This window comes from Melanotaenia boesemani, chromosome 11 (assembly GCF_017639745.1).
Source record: "Melanotaenia boesemani isolate fMelBoe1 chromosome 11, fMelBoe1.pri, whole genome shotgun sequence".
NCBI classification, from domain to species: domain Eukaryota; kingdom Metazoa; phylum Chordata; class Actinopteri; order Atheriniformes; family Melanotaeniidae; genus Melanotaenia; species Melanotaenia boesemani.
In genome coordinates, this window is record NC_055692.1 from 17,120,674 (window position 1) to 17,140,498 (window position 19,825).

The following is a 19,825-nucleotide window of genomic DNA, read 5'->3' on the forward strand; positions in this document are numbered from 1 at the left end:
ACAAACAGTGCGATGAAACATGAATAATGGCAGATTTGGACCGAGCCAGTAAAATAAAATGGAAAGAAACAAATGCCAAAAAATGAGCTAAATTTGACAATGGAAACAAAGACACATTCTAACAGTTTTCCAGGGATGTTTCTTTAGATTTGCTATAATTAAGAAATTAACAACATTCTATGATTTCTGAAGAAAGCAATATAAAATGTATTGTACTAACAAAATCCTAAATGTTGCCTGAGTAATCAAGGTAGTAGTTTAAAACCCAATTACTACATTTTTTTTATTGTTCAACTTAATCAGTATAATTTGTAGTATAAAGTGACTCTTACAGAAGGAGAAATCAGGTAAAAGCTTCATGTTCATATACTGGACATCCAGAACAGGGTTTGTATTGAGTAAATTAAACCAAACTACCAAATTTCCCATGTGGGATTCTCATAATCACTTTTAGTTTGGATAGATAAATATCCAGAGAACCAATGTTGATAATTCTATTTCAGCATTTAGTACTTGCAGAAATTCTCACAACTTTGGTATATTTCAAATTTCGGTGGGTAATAATCATTGGCTAAATTAGTTTTAACTTATTTATTTCAAATTAGCATCGATTTTACACTGATTCTGAAAAAAATAAATATACCAGCCAATTAGTGAGACTTGATACCTGTAAGTAAGTAAGTAAGTAAGTAAGTAAGTAAGTAAGTAAGTAAGTAAGTAAGTAAATGTTTATTTATATAGCACCTTTCAAGATAAAAATCGCAAAGTGCTTAACAATAAGATTAACCTGTTATACCTGTTATGTAATATTAACCAAATCAAACTACAACTGCAGTCAAGAAATATAACAAACCAAAAGTTTATCATTCAACATGTGAATCAGTGGAAGGATATAATTAGAAATCTGTTTTGTAGCTAGGACTAAATACTCTTGAGTTGTCTAAAAGATAATATTAATATTACCCAAAAAAAAAAAAAAAAATTTAAGACATTTTGGTAGAGAGAGCTATGGTTGGCTGAGTTCTTTGGAGAGAAAACGTGATCCAGGAGTTGACAAAAGGAATTGCTGGTCTGTGACCAATTGCACAATTTAAACTACATGATGTGTTTGTGCACACAGACACATGTTCTGTAAATTCTGTTCATATCTTCCACACTGATAGTGACTGATCATCACAATCCCTGTGAATGTCTGTGTTTGCTTATGTGCATGTGAATGTTGTTGAGCGTGCACGTTTGAGTCCTTTAGTGGCTCCAAAGAGGCAATGAACCAGGACAAAAAAAAAAGAGTCTACAGGGAGCTTCGACCAAACTCAAACAATTCCCACTAACACACACCATCAGGCAAACAAACATTCAAATTAGCATACAACCACCGAAACAAAGCATTACTGCGACACAGAAACAACAGAAAACATGAGCAAACACACACAATCAGCCAAAAATCTGCTGTATACACACTGGTACACATACAAATAAAAAGCTATCATGCATATCAGGAGCCACTGGAGGCTCACTTTTATAAATCTTTATGCGTGTTGATGACTGAAAATAAAAAAAAGAAATCTTGGTCATTGACAAGGAGAGATACAAAGACAGCAAAAGGCAAAGTAGAATGAAAAAAAAGATGTAAAGACTGGCTTTAGGAAAGCATGGAGCAGACAGAAAGAGGGCAAAAAGGAGAGGGGGAAGGAGAAACACAAGCAGGAAGAGAGAGAGAGACAAAGACGAGAAGAAATCAATACAATGGAGATGGCAGCAAAGGAGGGAAAGAGGTCACAAATCACCAAAGCCAATACTGTGTATGTTATTAATGTATGTGTGTGTGTGTGTGTGTGTGTGTACACGTGTGTAGATGTAGAGGCACAGGTCAATGCTAGTAGACTAATAACCATTCACACTTTGGCTAATGGAGACAAAGTAAGTAAGCTAGTACACAATATGTCATTAGCTTACTTCAAGGCTAATAGAGATATACTTGGGCTGTACACACTGCATACACAAACAGAAGAAGTCCCACTCACAATATAATGTGCAGTCTACACAGATGTAAGCAGGTTGTCCCCTTTAGTTACATGTATTCACAACAAAAACCTCTGCTAATGATTCTACAGTATTAGAAGTATCTGTTATGGACAGTCGTGTCTTTTTAAGCTTATGAAATTTTAAAGATGTTTCTATCACTATCACTTCCTGTTTCTGGTGAAGCACACAAAAGGGTCAGGCAATACTGGGTAAAGACCCAGCATTTGCTCAGATTAGCTCCATTTGTTAAGGATACTGTGACAAGCAGTAACGCTGGTTAAGAAATCAAACCTGCCCCCTGAACCCCCGCCACCTATTGTATGTTGAACTCTGTAACCCTTAGTCCTCTTGCTGTAGTTTCCCCAACCCCCCTTTCTATCATCCTTATCCTTGCCTGTGACCTTCATCTGGTTCCTTTGCAACCAGGCCAAGCATAAGTGTATCATGCAGTTCAGAATAATTATCCAATCAGTTACAGAAGCGAGACATCTGAAGCCCTTCCGTGCCTTTAAATGAAACCTTTTTTTTAAAGCATGTTTTATTCAAACAAATAACTTAGAAGTATTCATTCACATTTGCCTGTAAAAAATTTGTGTATCAAAATTTAATTTTGGTTAAAAATAAGTGGAACAAGCAACATTAAACGTTGCCGGTTTCCACCATTGCTTTTCCGAATGAGTTTGCATTCCTGTTGGTCATTTTAAAATATTTGCCATTAAAATGTTTATTTCCAGAAAGATTGTCAGGTTAAATCTGTCATTTGGAAAATCAGTTTAACCTTTACTTAACGGACTCACCTACAAAGGAAACACTACACAGCATCACTTACCAATGTAGAACAAATTATTTAAAGTTTTGTTGCATTTTAAAAATCTGATTGTCCAGAGATGGGTCATTTATGATCATTGAAACTTGAATGAAAATCAGATTGCAGTTCCACATTTCTAACTGGGATAAGGTAAACCAAACACTTGGCTAATTTACATGGCAACACCTTATTGAAACCATAGTTCAATTTCTCAGGTCATTTTAATACACATTGTGTTAACAAACAACAAGTACTTGATTTATAAAAATGCTCTGTTAAACTGTTTATTGGACAACAACTTGGCATATAAGCCTGGCTGTGTTCTTACAGGCAGTCGAAGTAATAAACTAAGTCCTGCAGTGTCGATAACATGACTGCTTAATAATCCATCCAAAACAAATGTTTTATTTTTTAATCCATGCACTATTCCACTGTAGTCCACCTGACTTTCAACAACTTGTTTTAAAGCATCTTATCAGTACCTCTATGAATTTAGTATAGAGCTCATTAACTGTCACAATATTGGTAGCAAGAAGCATATGTCTATCAACGCCTATGCATTATAAGAAAGTACGATAAATAACTTTCTATTTTTATTTTATTTTTCATTTCTACTTTCTCCATTGCGTGTACCCATTTTATCTTAATCTCAGTTAAGTTTACTTTCCTCTTCCAGGAAAATTATGAGTAACTAAAGGAAAAAGACAGAGACAGCATAGCGGGATACGTATCATCTTTCGCCTCAGTGTGACTCCTTGAAATCTCCTGGCCTCTCTAACCCTCTCAGCGGCCCCTTCCATCAGCATCCCTCCATCATCCCCCACTTCTCTCCCCTGCATTCTCAAGCTCAGGTTTTATCTTTCTCTACTCGCTCCGATTTCATTCGGTGGAAATTAGAGTAGTACATGCTGCAAAAACAGTGAGGAGCAAAGAGAAAATAAAGGAAAATGGAAAAGGAGAGGATAGGATGGAGAAGGAAGGCAGGAGCTGAGCAGAAAGACAGATAATAAAAGCAGTATGGGGCTCATAGCTTCTAGCTGTGTCTGTGAAGCAGCGGGAAAGAAAGAGAAGAAAACAGCTTACAGAGTAAAGGTTTTCACACAAGCAAACATATAAACACTGAACACAAGAAATTCAATGGAGACACACTACAGTAACTTTCTATGTGATTCAGTGAAACTATGTTGCATAATAAAAAATCTCTTAATAATCCGATTGTCTGGAGTTCAAAGGTGGCCTAAATACTTCGAACGAAAGAAAAAGGCAGGATGGAAGTGCCGTCATTGTAATGTCTGGTTACTTTTGCTAATTCAGAGAATTGCACAAATAAGTGTTTTACCAAAAGCTGCTAATTCCAAATTTTCTTTAAAGAAACAAATGCTGTAGTTGCAGACATCTTTAGACCTCAAGTGAACTCGATATTACATAATTTCCCTCAGTTCAATTATTTATTCATCATATTTTCATGTGTTTTTCTGTATGGATTATTGTGTGCTTGAAAGATTAAATACCCCAGGGGAGTAAAAGTAGCAAGCAGCCAATCATAATGGCTCTGTATAAAATGAATTAAGCATGAATTTAGGCAAATTTAAAGCAGTTCAAAAATGTAAAACCAAAATCAATGTTTTTTCCCGGCCTGAGGGTTATTTCAACTGGCAGGAACTTTTACAAAGATAACTCTGAAATTGAGTTATAAAAGTAAGTTATGCAGAAAATGAGAATATCCAATGTGGTTGGGAAACACCCACACAAACTAATGTTAAAAAAAAAATGGAAAAGGGAAATTTTTGATCAGTAATTTATTGAATGTATGATTTACATTGTTGAAATTCTCCATGGTGTCAGTCATCACATAGTATGACATCCCTTTATCCAGGGCTGTTAATTGAATTGGATTTTTTTCTCTCAATAAAGACACTTTGGAACTCAGCAGCCAGTAAATGAATGGCTGATGGGAGACTAATAAATGACTAGCAGCTGCAGATGATGTCAGTGAGGAGCACAGAGATATGGGAGGAAAAACTGAGAGAACAACACGTGAATGAACAAAACAGATGATTACATGTCATCTTCCCATCTTTTTCACATCAACTATTGATGACTACAATATTCAGTTATATGCAGGTGTTTCTGTCTTCTGAAGCAAACACCCCAAAGTATTAGATTAGAAGGCAGATGATACAGATTAAAAAATGAAAAGAAAATAATTAAGTCTATGAGAGTGGCTCTGAGTTTTTTCTACCTATTGCCCTCTTTAGCTGTGGAGGCCAAGAACATAGCTGGCAAGAGCTCTAACAAAACACCATAAGTCTGTTGGTTGTGAATTCAATTTTTGCTTAAGCCTTCTTACAATAAAAACAAGCAAAACCAATAAAAACATTCTCTCTTGCAGAAAACAAACCATATTAAGCATAAAAATACACTGGTGTCCTCTCCAGGCACCAGTCGGCTAAAACAAAATTGAGGCTTAACAAGCAGATTGTTAAATGTAAGCCAATCAGAGACCAGAGCCAAGAGCACATCTAATTGTCTAATTATACCAATCAAAATCAAATTCTGCCTTATCCCTAACCATCACTTATCAACTTATGTTTAAAGGAGAAAGAACACTGTTTTCCTTTTTTAAAAAAAGAATCCCACTCTTTATGTCGCTGTTGTTTTTCACATCTCATTTTTATATCTCATAGATTGTGTTGCATTTAGTTTTACTTCAACTCGACTACAAGTGTGACAGCTAAGCCAGTAAACACTAGTGTACTCATTAGTTGCATCTGTCTCTGTCTTGAACTAGGTCTGTGACAGACTAAGAATCCAAGACATGAAAGAATATAAACACACATACACAGCACAATGTATGGCTCCAGGGTCTGCTTTGTATCACAAGGAGACATTGTCCTAAAATACCTTCTATATGCTCTTCATCTGTACTTTGTTAGCCTGTTTTAAGTGAAAGAAAACAACAAACACATGCTGCTATGTCTTACTCTGGACTGCCACAGTATTTCACACAGCAGTAACTTTAAATCAGAAGAGCTCCTCCTATATTTAATCCCTTGCTCTAGGGAGCAAGGCTCATTATCGAGCAGGTGGATACACATGAGCTAGACGCATGTCCGCCTTAAGTGTAAGAAACCAGATTGTGTACGTTTTTGTCCTCCTAGTAAGTAACAATATGATTCATCATTACTTAGCCAGCAGAGGAATACCATATGCTGTCAAGTGACAAGTGTAGAACTGGCTGCTGTCCAGTACATCATAGTGGATCCTATTATAGTGCAGTGCAACACTGGTACTGGTATGCACACACTTCTGACACGTGACCTTCCTATCTGTACAAACATCTAAACATCCCAATAATAGGCCTAAACTGTTTGCTTAGAGTAAGACCCAAACGTCGGCTACATCACAAAGAGCCAAGTATCCTCAGAACAAAGGGGGCTTGATGTTAATGTACCAGTACAGCTGTGAACTTAATATATATTAAGACCTTTTCAATTGTCTGCTCACTGGGTAACCATGTAGAAAAACAAATTGCAAAGTAACATCTGCTATTACAGACAAGTTGTATGCATGCATATTGTGTTCTGTCTACACCTAAAGCCTGGTACACACAAAAGGATGTTCTAAATCTGATGAGATTTTTTATCTGTTAGAGACCCCATACATGAAGATAAAAAGATCAGGAGTTTAACAGTTTTGACCTTTCTGTGTTTGGTGAGATCCGATAATCTCATCACAACACACCACACACATAACAATTCTGTCCCACAGTAGATCTAGAATCTAGTCCCCCAAGCCAGAACTCTTGTGTGATCAAATGCAATCTCACAAAATCGAAGAAGAAGAAGAAACATAGCAACAACCAGAGAACACCCAGCATGGAGAAGGACATACAGGACGAGGTCATGATGGTGGTCTTGGGACTCTTGTAAAAAGAAAATGCTTGATCATGCTTGATCTTGTTATCGCCTGCTTCCACTGATCTACATGGCTCAGTGCCTGCTTCCTTGCTTCTCAGTCAACTCGCTTTTGTGATTGGCTGCATTTCGTTCCACGTCAAAATCCACAAAAGCCATGACAGACAAGTGAAAAGTTTTGGTTTAATACTTAGTCTTTACACACCTCAGACCACAGGATAATCTTATAGGATAACCTTAAAGGATTCAGCCTTAACAGCCTGATAATCTTTGTGTGACCCCTGTTTAAGTGGTTCTTGATATTTCTTAATATTTCAAATTAATCATGCATTTATTCTACAGTCTCTATAGAAAGACTGGCTATATGTGTTTGTGCAGATGTAACTATGTGACTTCACTTACCAGAGTTTTCGTCAACCCTTTCCTCCACAGTGTGGTCCTTCTGATGGACCCACTCGCTGTTGCATTTAAAGTAAATCTGTGTGGCCGGCGTCGCTTTGCAGTAGAGATTGACTGGCTTATTTTTGACAATGTAGCCCTCCTCAGGTTCAAACAGGAAGTGAGGTAAGGGCTCCGGGGGGTCTGAAGGAAACGTTTCCGGGAGCTCACTTAGGCTTAGGAAATCATCATCATCTCTCACTGTGAAAAAAAGAAAGAAAGATGTTAAAAATCATATTCAGTCTTTGTTTTATCAGCTAATTTTGAGGAGTAACAAAGACAAATGTTTAGATTAACATCGTCCTTTCATTAACGTTTTTATTGTTTTATGTTCTGTTCACACCAGCAAACCGAACTGTAAAAGACTTTCATCTGAGCTGAAAACCCGTCTATTTGATCAGTAATAAATGTTATGTGTCTGTCTGGTGATCAGGAGAGACATCTCACAGAGTAATAAAAAGCATGCTCAGTCTCACACTGTCTTTATGAGTTGATAAAACAAAATCTCTGCAGCGGGAAAAAACAGTGATACAAAGCAAAGAAGGGTGGGATGGGGGAGGGGATGAGGGGTGTTACAGGGATCTAGCAGCAAATAATTTGGAGACTATTGGTGCAGCAAGAATGAAAATGCATGGATGTTTTTATTAATGTTAGCTATAAAATGTATTGCCCCTAACTACTGTAACTTTAGATTCATGATTTAAAAATGTCTACCACATGTTGCATAAACTGCAGTTTCATGCTAAATTGGCAAAAGAATCAACATTGTGTGTCATAAAGGTATGAATTTCTAACCTAGTGGGTTTTGGTTGGTTATCTTGCAGTTTAAACCATTCAATGGACTTTTTTTCTCTCATTTCTGCTGTCAGGAGATTTGTTATAAACTGGAGTGAGCTTATTTTAATAAAATGGAGGAATACTTCATATGTTGAGTCTTAAAGTGAATCCTCAACTGTTCCTGTTGTGATATAAAATAACCACTTCATGGCTTTCTCTTCACCAATCCCTGTAAGAAGAGAATTGAACAAAATTGCTCCTTTTTATCTCTCCTTGTGAACACTAGGAAACTCTTGTTTCAATAAACTTTAAACGAATTGTCAGAGGACAAAGCAAGCCAAGGACACTTCCCACTTTAGGAAGATAGGAACTGTAGCTGTAGTGATCTGTACAGCTGGAGTGTCATTGTAAAAATGTACCATTTATTGACTTCATGCAAGGTATGAAATTAAATGGATTATGTATGTCAAGCCTTAATAACAAGTTTAGATATTCTATAAAAAGGGGGCATGGATTTTCTATTGCATGTATGTCTAAGGAAGCTGAAAACTGATCTATAAGGTTCATAACTTAGATTCAGAACATAGATTTTAACAGAGGGTACTTGGATAGTTTGGATATCTGAATGATCTCAAATCTCTGGTTTCATAAAATATTGTGGCTGACTGAAGGATTATGTTTCTGCTACAGTCAAATTATTTTCTGTAACTTTTAGAGACAAAGAAAAGGATAAAAAAAATCTGAAAGACAAACAGGAGGAAGTAGAGAACATTGCCAACCCTTCGAGCAACCAGAAACTTAATCCTAATTGTGCTTCTCTGTCCTGATCCGTCCCTCCCACTGTATTTTCACTCTGTCCAAACTTCACACCTTCTTGGCCTCAATCAAAGGGACACCAACAATGTTTTGCACCAGGTTACTGAGGTCACAAAAATACAGAAAATTACGAGCAGGTGGGAGGTAGATGGCCTTGCTTTCCTTTTTTTCTGTGGACACTCATGCACACAAACACTATGCACATATATTAAAAGTTCATGCACATTTTCCTATAACTTGTAATTTCCCTGCACTCCAACATCATCTAGTTTCATTAATACTGCCTGGACCTTTGTGTGTGTGTGTGTGTGTGTTTATGTGTGTGTGTGTGTGTGTGTGTGTGAGTGCATATGTTATTTTGTGTGCAACTGCCTCACCTGGGAAGTTATGACTCATGGCAACATTCAAAGACAACATTTTTGACACAGCTGCACACTTTTCTTTCAGCTGTCATTTTGAAGGCTGCAATTTCCCATGAACACGTTCAAAGAGAAACACACAATACAGAAAACTGAACACAACTGTGTATTTGAACACTTGTGACCAAACACATAAACAATATTTCATTCTTCTTCCTTAACTGTGCATGTCATTATGGTTCTTATCTCAGAGAATAGCAATGTGTAGAGGGCTAGTAGTACAGGTAAAACTACAAGACACAAATAAGGGAAAAAATAAGACACAGTACCCACTTTGATGTCACGAAGCTGACATTTTCTCCCTTGGTTCTGTAATTAGCTCTCTGAGAGTGTGAAAATTGGTAGACATTTTCACCACATAATTTCATTATCTGAGGGAAATTTTCTCCCACTCTGGGTTATTTATTGAGTGTCATGTTCAGCCATTTTCTGTCAGTTATTCACTTGCTGCTCTGCCACTTCTGTTGCTACCACTATTTGTTGTTACTTTCTACTTCTCCACCCCTCTGCTTTTTATGCCTCTCCTGCTTTTCACTTTCCCCAATGGTCATTCTCACCCTCATCTGTCATTCAGAGAGCTGGGGGGGGTTCATTGCTGTGGAGCGACAGCCATAAATTATTGATTGGCACAAGAAACATGATAGCCAAAGAAAAGGGAGGATGGATGAATGAAAGAGGAGGGACATATACATTTTTCCCATGAATAGAAGCTCTTTGCAGAAATGCCTACAGTATTGTGTCCATTCTTTTTTGCATCAGTCTTATGTCTGCCATGCTTTCTTCTCACCATGTCACAGTTCTACAAATTGCATTTCCTCTTTCCACAATTAGCCTTCTCTTTGCACTTTTTGTGAAGAAAGATCTACCGATCTCCTGACAGAGTGACTTACTGATCCTAACAGCCCAGCTCATAAACGTCATGCCTGAATGCTGTCATCAGTAATGCATGGCTTTAGCAGAATAATGCTCTGGTTTGATTTACGGCACATTGTAAATATGTACCTGCAGTAAAAGCACATATATATATATATATAGAAAATATAGAAAATATATATATATATATATGTATGTTTGCATGTAGGCCTGAAAGCCTTAGAATGCCTACAAAACAAAACAATGAAAATCGTAAGAATAATGTTATTAGAGTAGCAAAGTGTATTATTGTGTTACAGGTCTTGTATTGATAGAGGGTCAAAAATTGCAGGGATAAAAAAAAAAAGTTAATGCTATACACTTTAGTGGAAACACTATCCCGAACTGGCATTAAAAATATTGTTACACTTACAACAAGCCAATACAAATTGATGTGACTCTTTTTCATATCATTCACTCAAAGCCAAGGTAACTATGTTTTGAGATTGTTGAATCTTCAGAGCTATCATCTAGCTATCATCCCCACTAGCAACCATGTCTTCTACCTTGTTTATTATGGTCGTGTGTCACCCAGCCTTCTTCTGACAAAGACAGAGAACTAATTCATTTGCTCTAAACAAGATGTTGAAAACATTTATTTAATTTTTAAATAATAAAAGGATACTGTGCCCTTATGGTACGCAAACAAAGACTATAGCATGCACAATAACTTAATATTGCAACAAAATTAGAGTGTTTTCTTAAATGTAACTATGACTGATGAAGGAAAGAAATCTTTTACATTCCTCAAACAACAATCATTTAGCTGGTACTATTTGGTACTATAAATTACAAGTATCACTTGGCATTTGTAGTACCAGCTATTTTTTTTCTTTTTTTAACAGACAGCCCTGTAGAAAATTACAGTAGGAAGGAATGGCAAGTCACTAACCCACAGGTGGTGGTGGACTACAGTTTGTGGTAATTATTAAAATTTTTTATTTTGTTCATTAATAATTTTTGTGAAGTCTCCAGTTTGTTAAAAACTATTTTGTTTGTTGATGATACTAATCTATTTTGTTGTGGGTAAAATTAGGAGGAGCTTTTGGAAATTAACTTGTTAAACTGAAGAGTTTGTTTGATGTTAATAAGTTAACATTAAATTTAAATAAAACAAAGTATATAATATTTGGGAATAGACCAACCAGCACTAATAAGAAACTTGTAATAAATTATATAGAACTTAAAAGAGTGTCAGAAATAAAATTTCTTGGTGTATTGAAAGATGAAAGATTGAGTTGGAAGAAACATATAAACTATATTAATGTAAAAATATGTAAAACAATTTCAGTTCTTTATAAAGTTAAATATTTTTAAATCAGTCATTATTGTTCACCTTGTTTTGCTCCTTCATACTACCATACATGACTTATTGTGTTGAAGTGTGGGGAAATACAAGACAACATTAAATTCAGTCTTTCTTAACCAGCTTTTCTAAACCAGCTGTGAGAACCTCACTGTATTTCTACAAGAAGAGTTCAATTCTGGAACAGCTGTAGTGAGGACATGAAAGGATGTCAATGAATAGAAAATGTAAACAAAAGATAAAAGATGATATGATGGAAAGCTATGATGCTAATAATGATATTTGTTAAAAGTTATGTATATGTATATGTATGTATATTATTTTTTATTATGAGTAGTACCATTGTGTGTTGTGTAATATGATATAATGTGTAATATTATTCAGAGATGCTGTGAAAGTGTTAATATTTAAGTTGTTATTGACAACAGGGTTTTGGACTAGATAAGCATTCAACTTCTTCCAAAGTCATTTTCGAAACTCTTTTTTTTGTAAGAAATTTTTACTTTGTTTTTATTTTTTAGTTTTAAAATAAATAAATAAATAAAAAAGAAAAAGTATGACTTCCTGGAAAATGATCTATTCTTCTTGACTAGACAAAACGCTTCACAGTAGAACTAGTGGGGGCTATTTAAGTGTGATGCTTTAATTCCTAAATTTGTACCATGAAAACTTATTTTTGGTTGTGTTTAGTCTTGCTGAAATACACCCTACAGCATGTCCTACATCATTTTATGTTTCCATCACTGCCAAATAATTCTCAAGCTGATAGAGACATTATTACTTGAACAACACTGAATGCAGACTGCATGCTTCCTCACTGAAGACAAATGCCAGATGATGATGGATGTTAGTCATTTTTCTTTCTTTTTTTTGAGCAAATTAGGGGCTTAAGTGATACTTATTTTAGCATGTGTATTTTAATCATATGATTTATTTTTAAAAAAAATAAATAATTTGAGCTAATTCAGAACTAAAAGTGTGCACTTGAAGCCCCTTAACAAAAATACTGACATTAAAGGATGTAAGATGTTTTAAAAGGCATGTTCAACAGAAGAAGAGTTAAAGGTATGCAAGCATGTGTGCAAACTAAGCAAACTGTGCCATATAAGGTCAAGTGCATCATGGGTAGAACTATGTGTCTGGGTCTTGTGTTCTTGGTGCTGTGAGCAGAGTCTTAGATGTGTATCAGTGCAGTAGCCGTGGAAATCATGAGGTCATACTTCTTAATGTCTTATCAGATAGTTAGAATCTGCAGCAGCTGCAAAAACATGTGCACACTGAGAAACATGCACTCTCACACACACAGTGTAAACAGACATGCAAAACCATTTTTAACCCCTTTACCACGTATCCTGTGGCACAACAAACAGCACACACACACGCAACATAGGATTAGCAAACAAAGCTGGAACAAATCACGTCTAATTCAGACATTTTACCCCCAAACTGCACACAACTGATACAAATGGAATAAAAAATAAAGCCCACAATTTCAAACAAAAGGTGCAACAGCATGTGTGCCCCCTTAAGCACAAAGAAAAACTCCCACATTTCTTCTTTTTTCCTATCTCTTTTCCTCCCTTATTCCTGCTTTCTCTCTCACAAAAACTAAAACACTGTTTTCAGAAAAACAGGAAAACATAAATGTTCATTGATGGCACGTCTATTATCCAGAATCCCTCCTTCCCAGAGAACTCAGGCCTAAATCCCACACACACACTTTACTTTTTATTATATGCTATTTAACTTAAAAAGACTAATTTAAATGTCTTGAGGAGGCACTTTTCGAGTTTACAAAGATGAAGATTAAAGCTAAGAGGAATAAAGGATGCTGGAACAGAAGAGATGTATTAACACACACACACACACACATACACACACACACACACATACAAACAAATAGACATATACACATATCCAGCCTGGGAAAATTATGCAAGTACAAAACCCATCCACAGCATGTGCTCATCCCACCACAAGCACACAGTGGAAGAAATAAAATAATATTATCATCCGAGATTCACTTACGGAGCACATCAATGTTTCTGCTTTGAGAAAATATATTTAAAATACATTTTATAATTCTCTTTTGAACCATCTTTCCTAAGCTTTCACTGGAGATTCAGTGTTCATCTTTCTTAAGTTTACCCAGCGCTATTTTATTATTGCTGCATTGAAAGATTAGCTGCATGTGTGGCTATGGTAACACACTTTGAGCTGTTTTATTGAGGGAGTTTTCCTTTTATCCATATTGCAAACACAAAGTGACAGTTCAATGTCCTCTTCGGAAGTTTTGAACGCATTTAATATGCCAAGCCTTTTCAGGAACTGTCTACCAGTGGATGCACACACACAAAAATCTGTTAGTTCCAGTAATCACACTCATCTTATCTTGGCATCTTTTTTCTTTCTTTCATGCATTTTAGTTTTTGCTTTTTTTCACTCTTGTTTTCATAAGATAAGTGGTTCAGATCAGGGTGCTGAAGCAAATACCAGTAAAACGATGCTGCCTGCCAGCATACATGATAAACTACCAGCAGTAGGTGGGTTGTGGGTGCATGCATTTCTGACAGCCAAAAATCTTTATCAAAATATTAGATTGAGGGTGACTTGATGAATTATATAGACATTATCTTTGAGCGTCACATCCCTTCTGAAACAAGTCACCAAGCAGTCAGATGTTTATATGCACCCCTTTGAAAATTAATCGAGGTTTTATCCTCAGCCTGGACTTTGATAAGAGCCACATTATTTGAGAAACAGAAAGCAAATTAGAAGAACTTAGTCATCCCATTGGCTTTATCCAAAGGGATCAATTAAACTGACATATTGCAATAAAAATTCTGAAGTATTCTTCATGCTATACTGCGTCACATCTAACATCTGGCTGCAGTTTTGATGAGTTTACAGATGGACAAGTAAGGATAAACATCATGTAATACTGGGTGGTCATGATGACAGAATAATATGATAGAGCATGCACAATACAATGCTTGTCATAGCCAATTATTCATCCACCAGGCTTTCAGAACTTCACAAAGCAAGACTATCTTAATATGGAGCAGACTGTGACAGCTGGCTGGTGTCCTCTGACTTTTAATGTGCCTGACATATAAGGCCCCAACTTGAGCCTGAACCCAGATTTACAGCCCTGCCTGCGGAGGGGTGACTCGGTCAAGCTACAGCTGGCCTCACTGAAAAGAACCAGAGATACAAATGTAATGAAAGAAAGAATAAATCTAAGGTATCTGGGTGGCTCTAGTCATTAAAAAAGAAGTTTTACAGTCTGAAAAATTCTTAAGAGACTTCTGCTTACTTATTGTACTCAATGAAAAGAAGGATAGATAAAGCAAGAAATAAAAAGCAAACCTTTTGGACAAGTCATACAACATGCTATTTCAGTAAATATTTGGATTTGTACATCCCTTTCCCTACTATAAGTTTCACTGCAACTTAAAATGGGGTCACAAGTTTACACTGTGGGATAAAATTCATAGAATCAATAATAAATGGAGTCAGACTCACATTCAACTCCAGCCATTTACAATACACGAATTAAAACTCTGCACAGACAGGCATGCTCTCTGCAAATTCAATTTATTCCCAAATTATGATTCTGAAAGCTACATCACCTCCAGTTATCAGGTCAGTGCACAAGGCACACATCACTGCATGTGAGCTTGTTGTGTGTGGAAGGATGGCTGCTGGTCCAAATGCATTAAAAAGGCCAACAGTTTGTTTGCTTATTTGTGTTCATGTGCACACACAAAGCTTGTATATTATAGTATCTACAGATGCATATTAGTTTATCTTCCTGATCTAAATATGCATGGAGGTACAGTGGTGGGTATTTAATGATGATACTGTGTGTTTGCTCATGTGAGTAAAGGGTTGTGCATTTGCAAGTGATTCCATTCCAAAGGATCCTTTCAACTGTTTTCTATGGATTATATTGGGAATAGCATTTCATTTGAAGGTTGAAATAGTCTGATTGTTATTTTAGTAACTATTGATTATGTGTCACTGTAAATTGCAGCGGTACTATAAGTATAACTGTAGGGGTTAGTTACCCAGCTTACCACTTTGTTCCAAACTTCAGGAATTACAGGAAGGATCACCATAAAACTGTGCAGGCAGTAATCTCGTGCAGAGGATGAGGCTTACGAACTCTGATGATCCCTGGACTCATCAGAAACATTGCCTTTGGCAGTCACTGGTGCAAATTCCATTTCATCACACAAATTATTTACAAGAACAGAATGGGCCTCTAAGTTAAGAGTTTCTATAACACTTTAGTAAACAGAGAAAAAGTCAAGTCAAAAGATTTTGCTCCAAAGCTAATTTAATATTAACTGTGATGATGTGAATTATACTAATAAATTGTAAACTTTGAGGATACAAAAATCAAAATAATAATAATGATTAAAACAAGGCATTAGGATAAAAGTATTATTAACTATTCAAAAAGAGAAAATGTTTCTTCACTGCACTTCACTAAAGGCATGAACATCACCTCAGATACAGCTTGGTTCAGTCACACTGAGACACTCACTGTCACATTCACAGTTGGACATATATCACACATATATACAATTATGCACAGGCACATTTTAAACAAGGAGCAGATGAAGAGTGGGTGTTTGCAGGTAGGCAGTGTAAGAGCTCTCAGTAGCTATTTTTCAATGAACATCTCTGCCAAGCATTACATGCACATAAACACAAACACTCGCACAGCTACTTTTTGTTGTTAGTTCTTGCATTATTGTAGAATTTAAATCTCTCCCTCTTGCTTTCTATATCAGATTCTTTATCCTTTTTGCAACTATTTGTCAATTTCATCTTGGAGAGGATTCAGTTTGTAGAGCTCTGAGTCTAGAGAAAAAATGTACAACAGACTGATTTATAAGAAAGACATAGAAGCAAGTATTCTTCGTTTGTCCTGGATTGGCCCTTAAGCCAGTGCTTATCTCCAGTTTCTGCAGAGCAAGACCGCACAGATGCACCCCAGTGAACACCACAGGATGGTCTGCAGCAGGGATTTATATACAATTTCACCCGTTTGAGGTTAAACAGCAAGCAATGAAGCTTTGGTTACAGGTTCTTTCATGTGCCTAGATATGTGAGTAGAACCCTAAATGTCACACTATTGGTTTCAGTAATCCTGGTGAGGCTAGATGAGAGCCAATCTGTTTGAGTCTTTGGTTACTCTGTAGATTTTAATTCCACCTCCTTCCTTCGAACAAGGTTACTCATGTAAGAACGAGTGATGACAGGGGCTTTAGGGTAAGCCCCATCTATCCCATCACTCAATTTGCTCTTCTAACCTCTCTTCAGTCATGCTACAGTACATAGCAACCATCCCAAATCAGACTCTATCATTTTACAGTCACGAGTTTCTGGTATTTGTGTGTACACACTGTTGATTGTGCTTATTCACCCTAAGTGTATCTATTTGAAATTAATACTGAAATAATGCAATAATCTAGCTTAAATATAGAAATGCATCCAAACAGAAAAAAAAAAACAGAAAATAAGTGAGAGATAATGGTAGTTATTTCATAGTCATGCAGAATAGTTTTAATCTTTGTAATGCATAAGATTCATATTTTATCATACACATTCACATGGAATATCTCATTGATATGCGTAGTCTTATGTAAGCTTATTGGGGTACAAATGTGCAAGTTGCTGTGTAATGCTATCTTCCAGATGGATTCTGTTTCCCTTATCCCAGGGCCTGAGGGAAAAGGAAGGATTTGCTTTCATTCATGTTCTACTATCACAGCTCACTATCACTATTAATACAAGCAGCCAGCAGTGCATTAGAATATCAAAACATTGGCTGCGGAAGGACTTCTATTTTTCAGGGAGATAGGATAATGTTATTCTGGGAGGCTGATAACTGATAGTATGGGTGGTGCTGTGTATGTGTGCTCTGAATGATCCACATCAAGCTATCCAACTGGCAGGTTCTCCTTTAAACATGTGTGTTTGCATATTTGCCACCTGTCAGTATCTCACTGCCGGTCTGTCTGATTCCGTCTGATAAATTTATTCATTTGTTTATCTCTAATTTATTTCTACCCTCCTTTCAATCTTTGCTCTGTGATTTCTTTCTTCGGAAAACCTGCTTATGTGCCCATTCTATGTGCACCTTTCTCTTGTGTTTTTATGTTGCTTGCAGCCTACTTTCTGTCCACTTTTGTGTTGGAGTAATGACACAGATTTAGTCATCCATCTTTCTTAGGTCACTTCCCCAGAGGCACATTTCACATCGGCCTCTATCCACCCAGCCACTTTGTGCAACACTAGATCTCCTCTTCCTCTTGGCCATTTTAATTTCTTCTTCAGTTCTCTAGACACCTTTGAATTACCCTGTCTTTCACTTTTTCTTCACACCATTACAGTATCTACCTTTAATTCCATTTTGCTTCACATTGCTCTACCTGTTTCTCTAAAATAAAAAGAAAGAAAAGGACTTCAAACACCATGCTGTGCCCAGTTTTGTATATGACTATTTGGTGAAGAGAGAAACTAGTGCACAAACTCAAGAATAATGAGATGGCCTAAAATCAAATAATGAAGGACAGCTTACAGGCTTATTTCATTTGAAGATTTTCCCATGTTTTGCCTATCTTATTTAGAGCTGAAGACAAAATTGGATCAGACACTCACTGCTCATGCCTTTCTCCATCTGGACACATATCATCTCTCTCTCTCTTCCTTTCTTTCTTATCCCTCTTCTCTCTCTTTCTCTCTCTCTCTCTCTCTCTCTCTCTCTCTGTAACACACTCATTCCTTCCGAGTTTTTTTTTCCTCTGCCAGCCTGTTCACCTCCCCTGCTGTGTTTCTCCTCCTTCCCACTCCTCTCTCCATATTTCCCCTTTTCTTTCTGGCATATCTCCAAGCTCCATGCTCTCATCTTTAGTCCACACTTCCTGTCTTCACACATCATTACTCTTTACCAATACTTCCTCTCCCTGCTTTGCTCTCTGGCGTCTTTCTGGCCACCAGACTTCCCTTTTCAAGTTCTCTCTTCTTTATCTTTCACTTTTTCCTCTCTCTTTCCCTTTTCACTACTTCACTTGCTCTCTAAATCCTTTCCTACCTCCTTCCCACCTCAGGTCACTATTAATAGAGCCTCAAGGGAGTTTCATAATGGACTTCATCTTCTGACCGTATTGCAGAGACATTACCATACTATTCTGTCTACCTTCTTCCTTTCGCTCCTCATGCTCATAATCTTCTACTGATCTCAAAGTTCCTTTTAGCTTTTGTTTCTTCATTTTTTTTCTTTTTATATCTATCGAATCATTACATGACATATAAAAGTAAAACATAAAAACACATCATTAGTGCTGCATTCTTTCCTTAAAGCAGTGACAATGTTTGCAAACTAATGAGGTAGCTCAAAGCCATTGTTATCCACTGATTATAATGATGAATGTCAGCAGTGTGTGCATGCCATTTTGGAATCTCAAGTGCCAAGATTGGGGGACTTTTGGTCTGTAATGGTGTGAACAAGGTGAGAGAAAAATTAGTCCAGAATGTCAGGTTGTATTTTAACATAATCTGTGTTGTTCTGGCCCCCTTTCTCTCTGCTCCTCTGCGACTAGAGTCCTAAATAACTTTGTCTTTAGTGTGCTTCCCTAACAAATATGAGCTGCACTTGAGCTTGTGGGAACTACAGCAAAGGGAAAAACAGCGAGCCTTCATGTGACAGAGAGAGAAATGAAAGGACAGCAGGAGGGACATGGACTCGTTTCATTTAAAGCTTAATTTCGGTTAAATCCAAAGATGTTTGAAATTATGCAATAGGCTTTAAATAGGTTTCATCAGCCTCTAGGGCAAAAAACATTTCCATCTCATAACAGAGTAAGTCACTGATAAATTCAAGGGGCAAAAAAGGAAAGAAAAAAAAAAAAAAAAAAAAAATCAAAGTGGGCCTAAATGGAACCCGTCACAAAGCTTTCACACTAGTCATCTCAGTCCAAGTTCAAAGAGACCTGAGACCGATTTCAGTTTTAAATGAAACCAAGAGACATTCAATGTAACCAAGACACATTAAATGTTCAAATTAACTATGAAAAACGTCACCATCATCATCATCATCATCATCATCAGTACCGCTTAGTCTATTACGGGTAGCTGTAGCCTATTCCCGCATTTTAACAGGTGAGAGGTAGGTCCTGGACAGGTAACCAGTCCATTGCAGGGCCAACACAGGTAGGGACAGTCAACCATTCATACACACACTCATTCCTAGGGAGAATTTAGAGTGACCAATTAACCTAACATGCATGTCTTTGGACGGTGGAGGAAGCCAGAGTACCTGGAGTAGGGCTGCTCGATTATGGGAAAAATAATAATCACGATTATTTTGATTGAAATTGAGATCTCGATTACT

The 19,825-nt window shown here is 36.7% G+C and overlaps 1 protein-coding gene across 3 annotated transcripts in view; it reads right to left on the reverse strand.

Moving 5' to 3' along the window:
- The window catches only part of LOC121649243 (netrin receptor UNC5C-like), a 195,550-nt gene that overhangs the window by 84,315 nt on the left and 91,410 nt on the right, over positions 1-19,825 (reverse strand). For all 3 annotated transcript variants that reach the window (XM_041999908.1, XM_041999907.1, XM_041999909.1), the window contains exon 2: positions 7,153-7,389. In XM_041999908.1, coding sequence (XP_041855842.1) covers positions 7,153-7,389 — 237 coding nt within the window. The remainder of the gene's footprint in view (positions 1-7,152; positions 7,390-19,825) is intronic.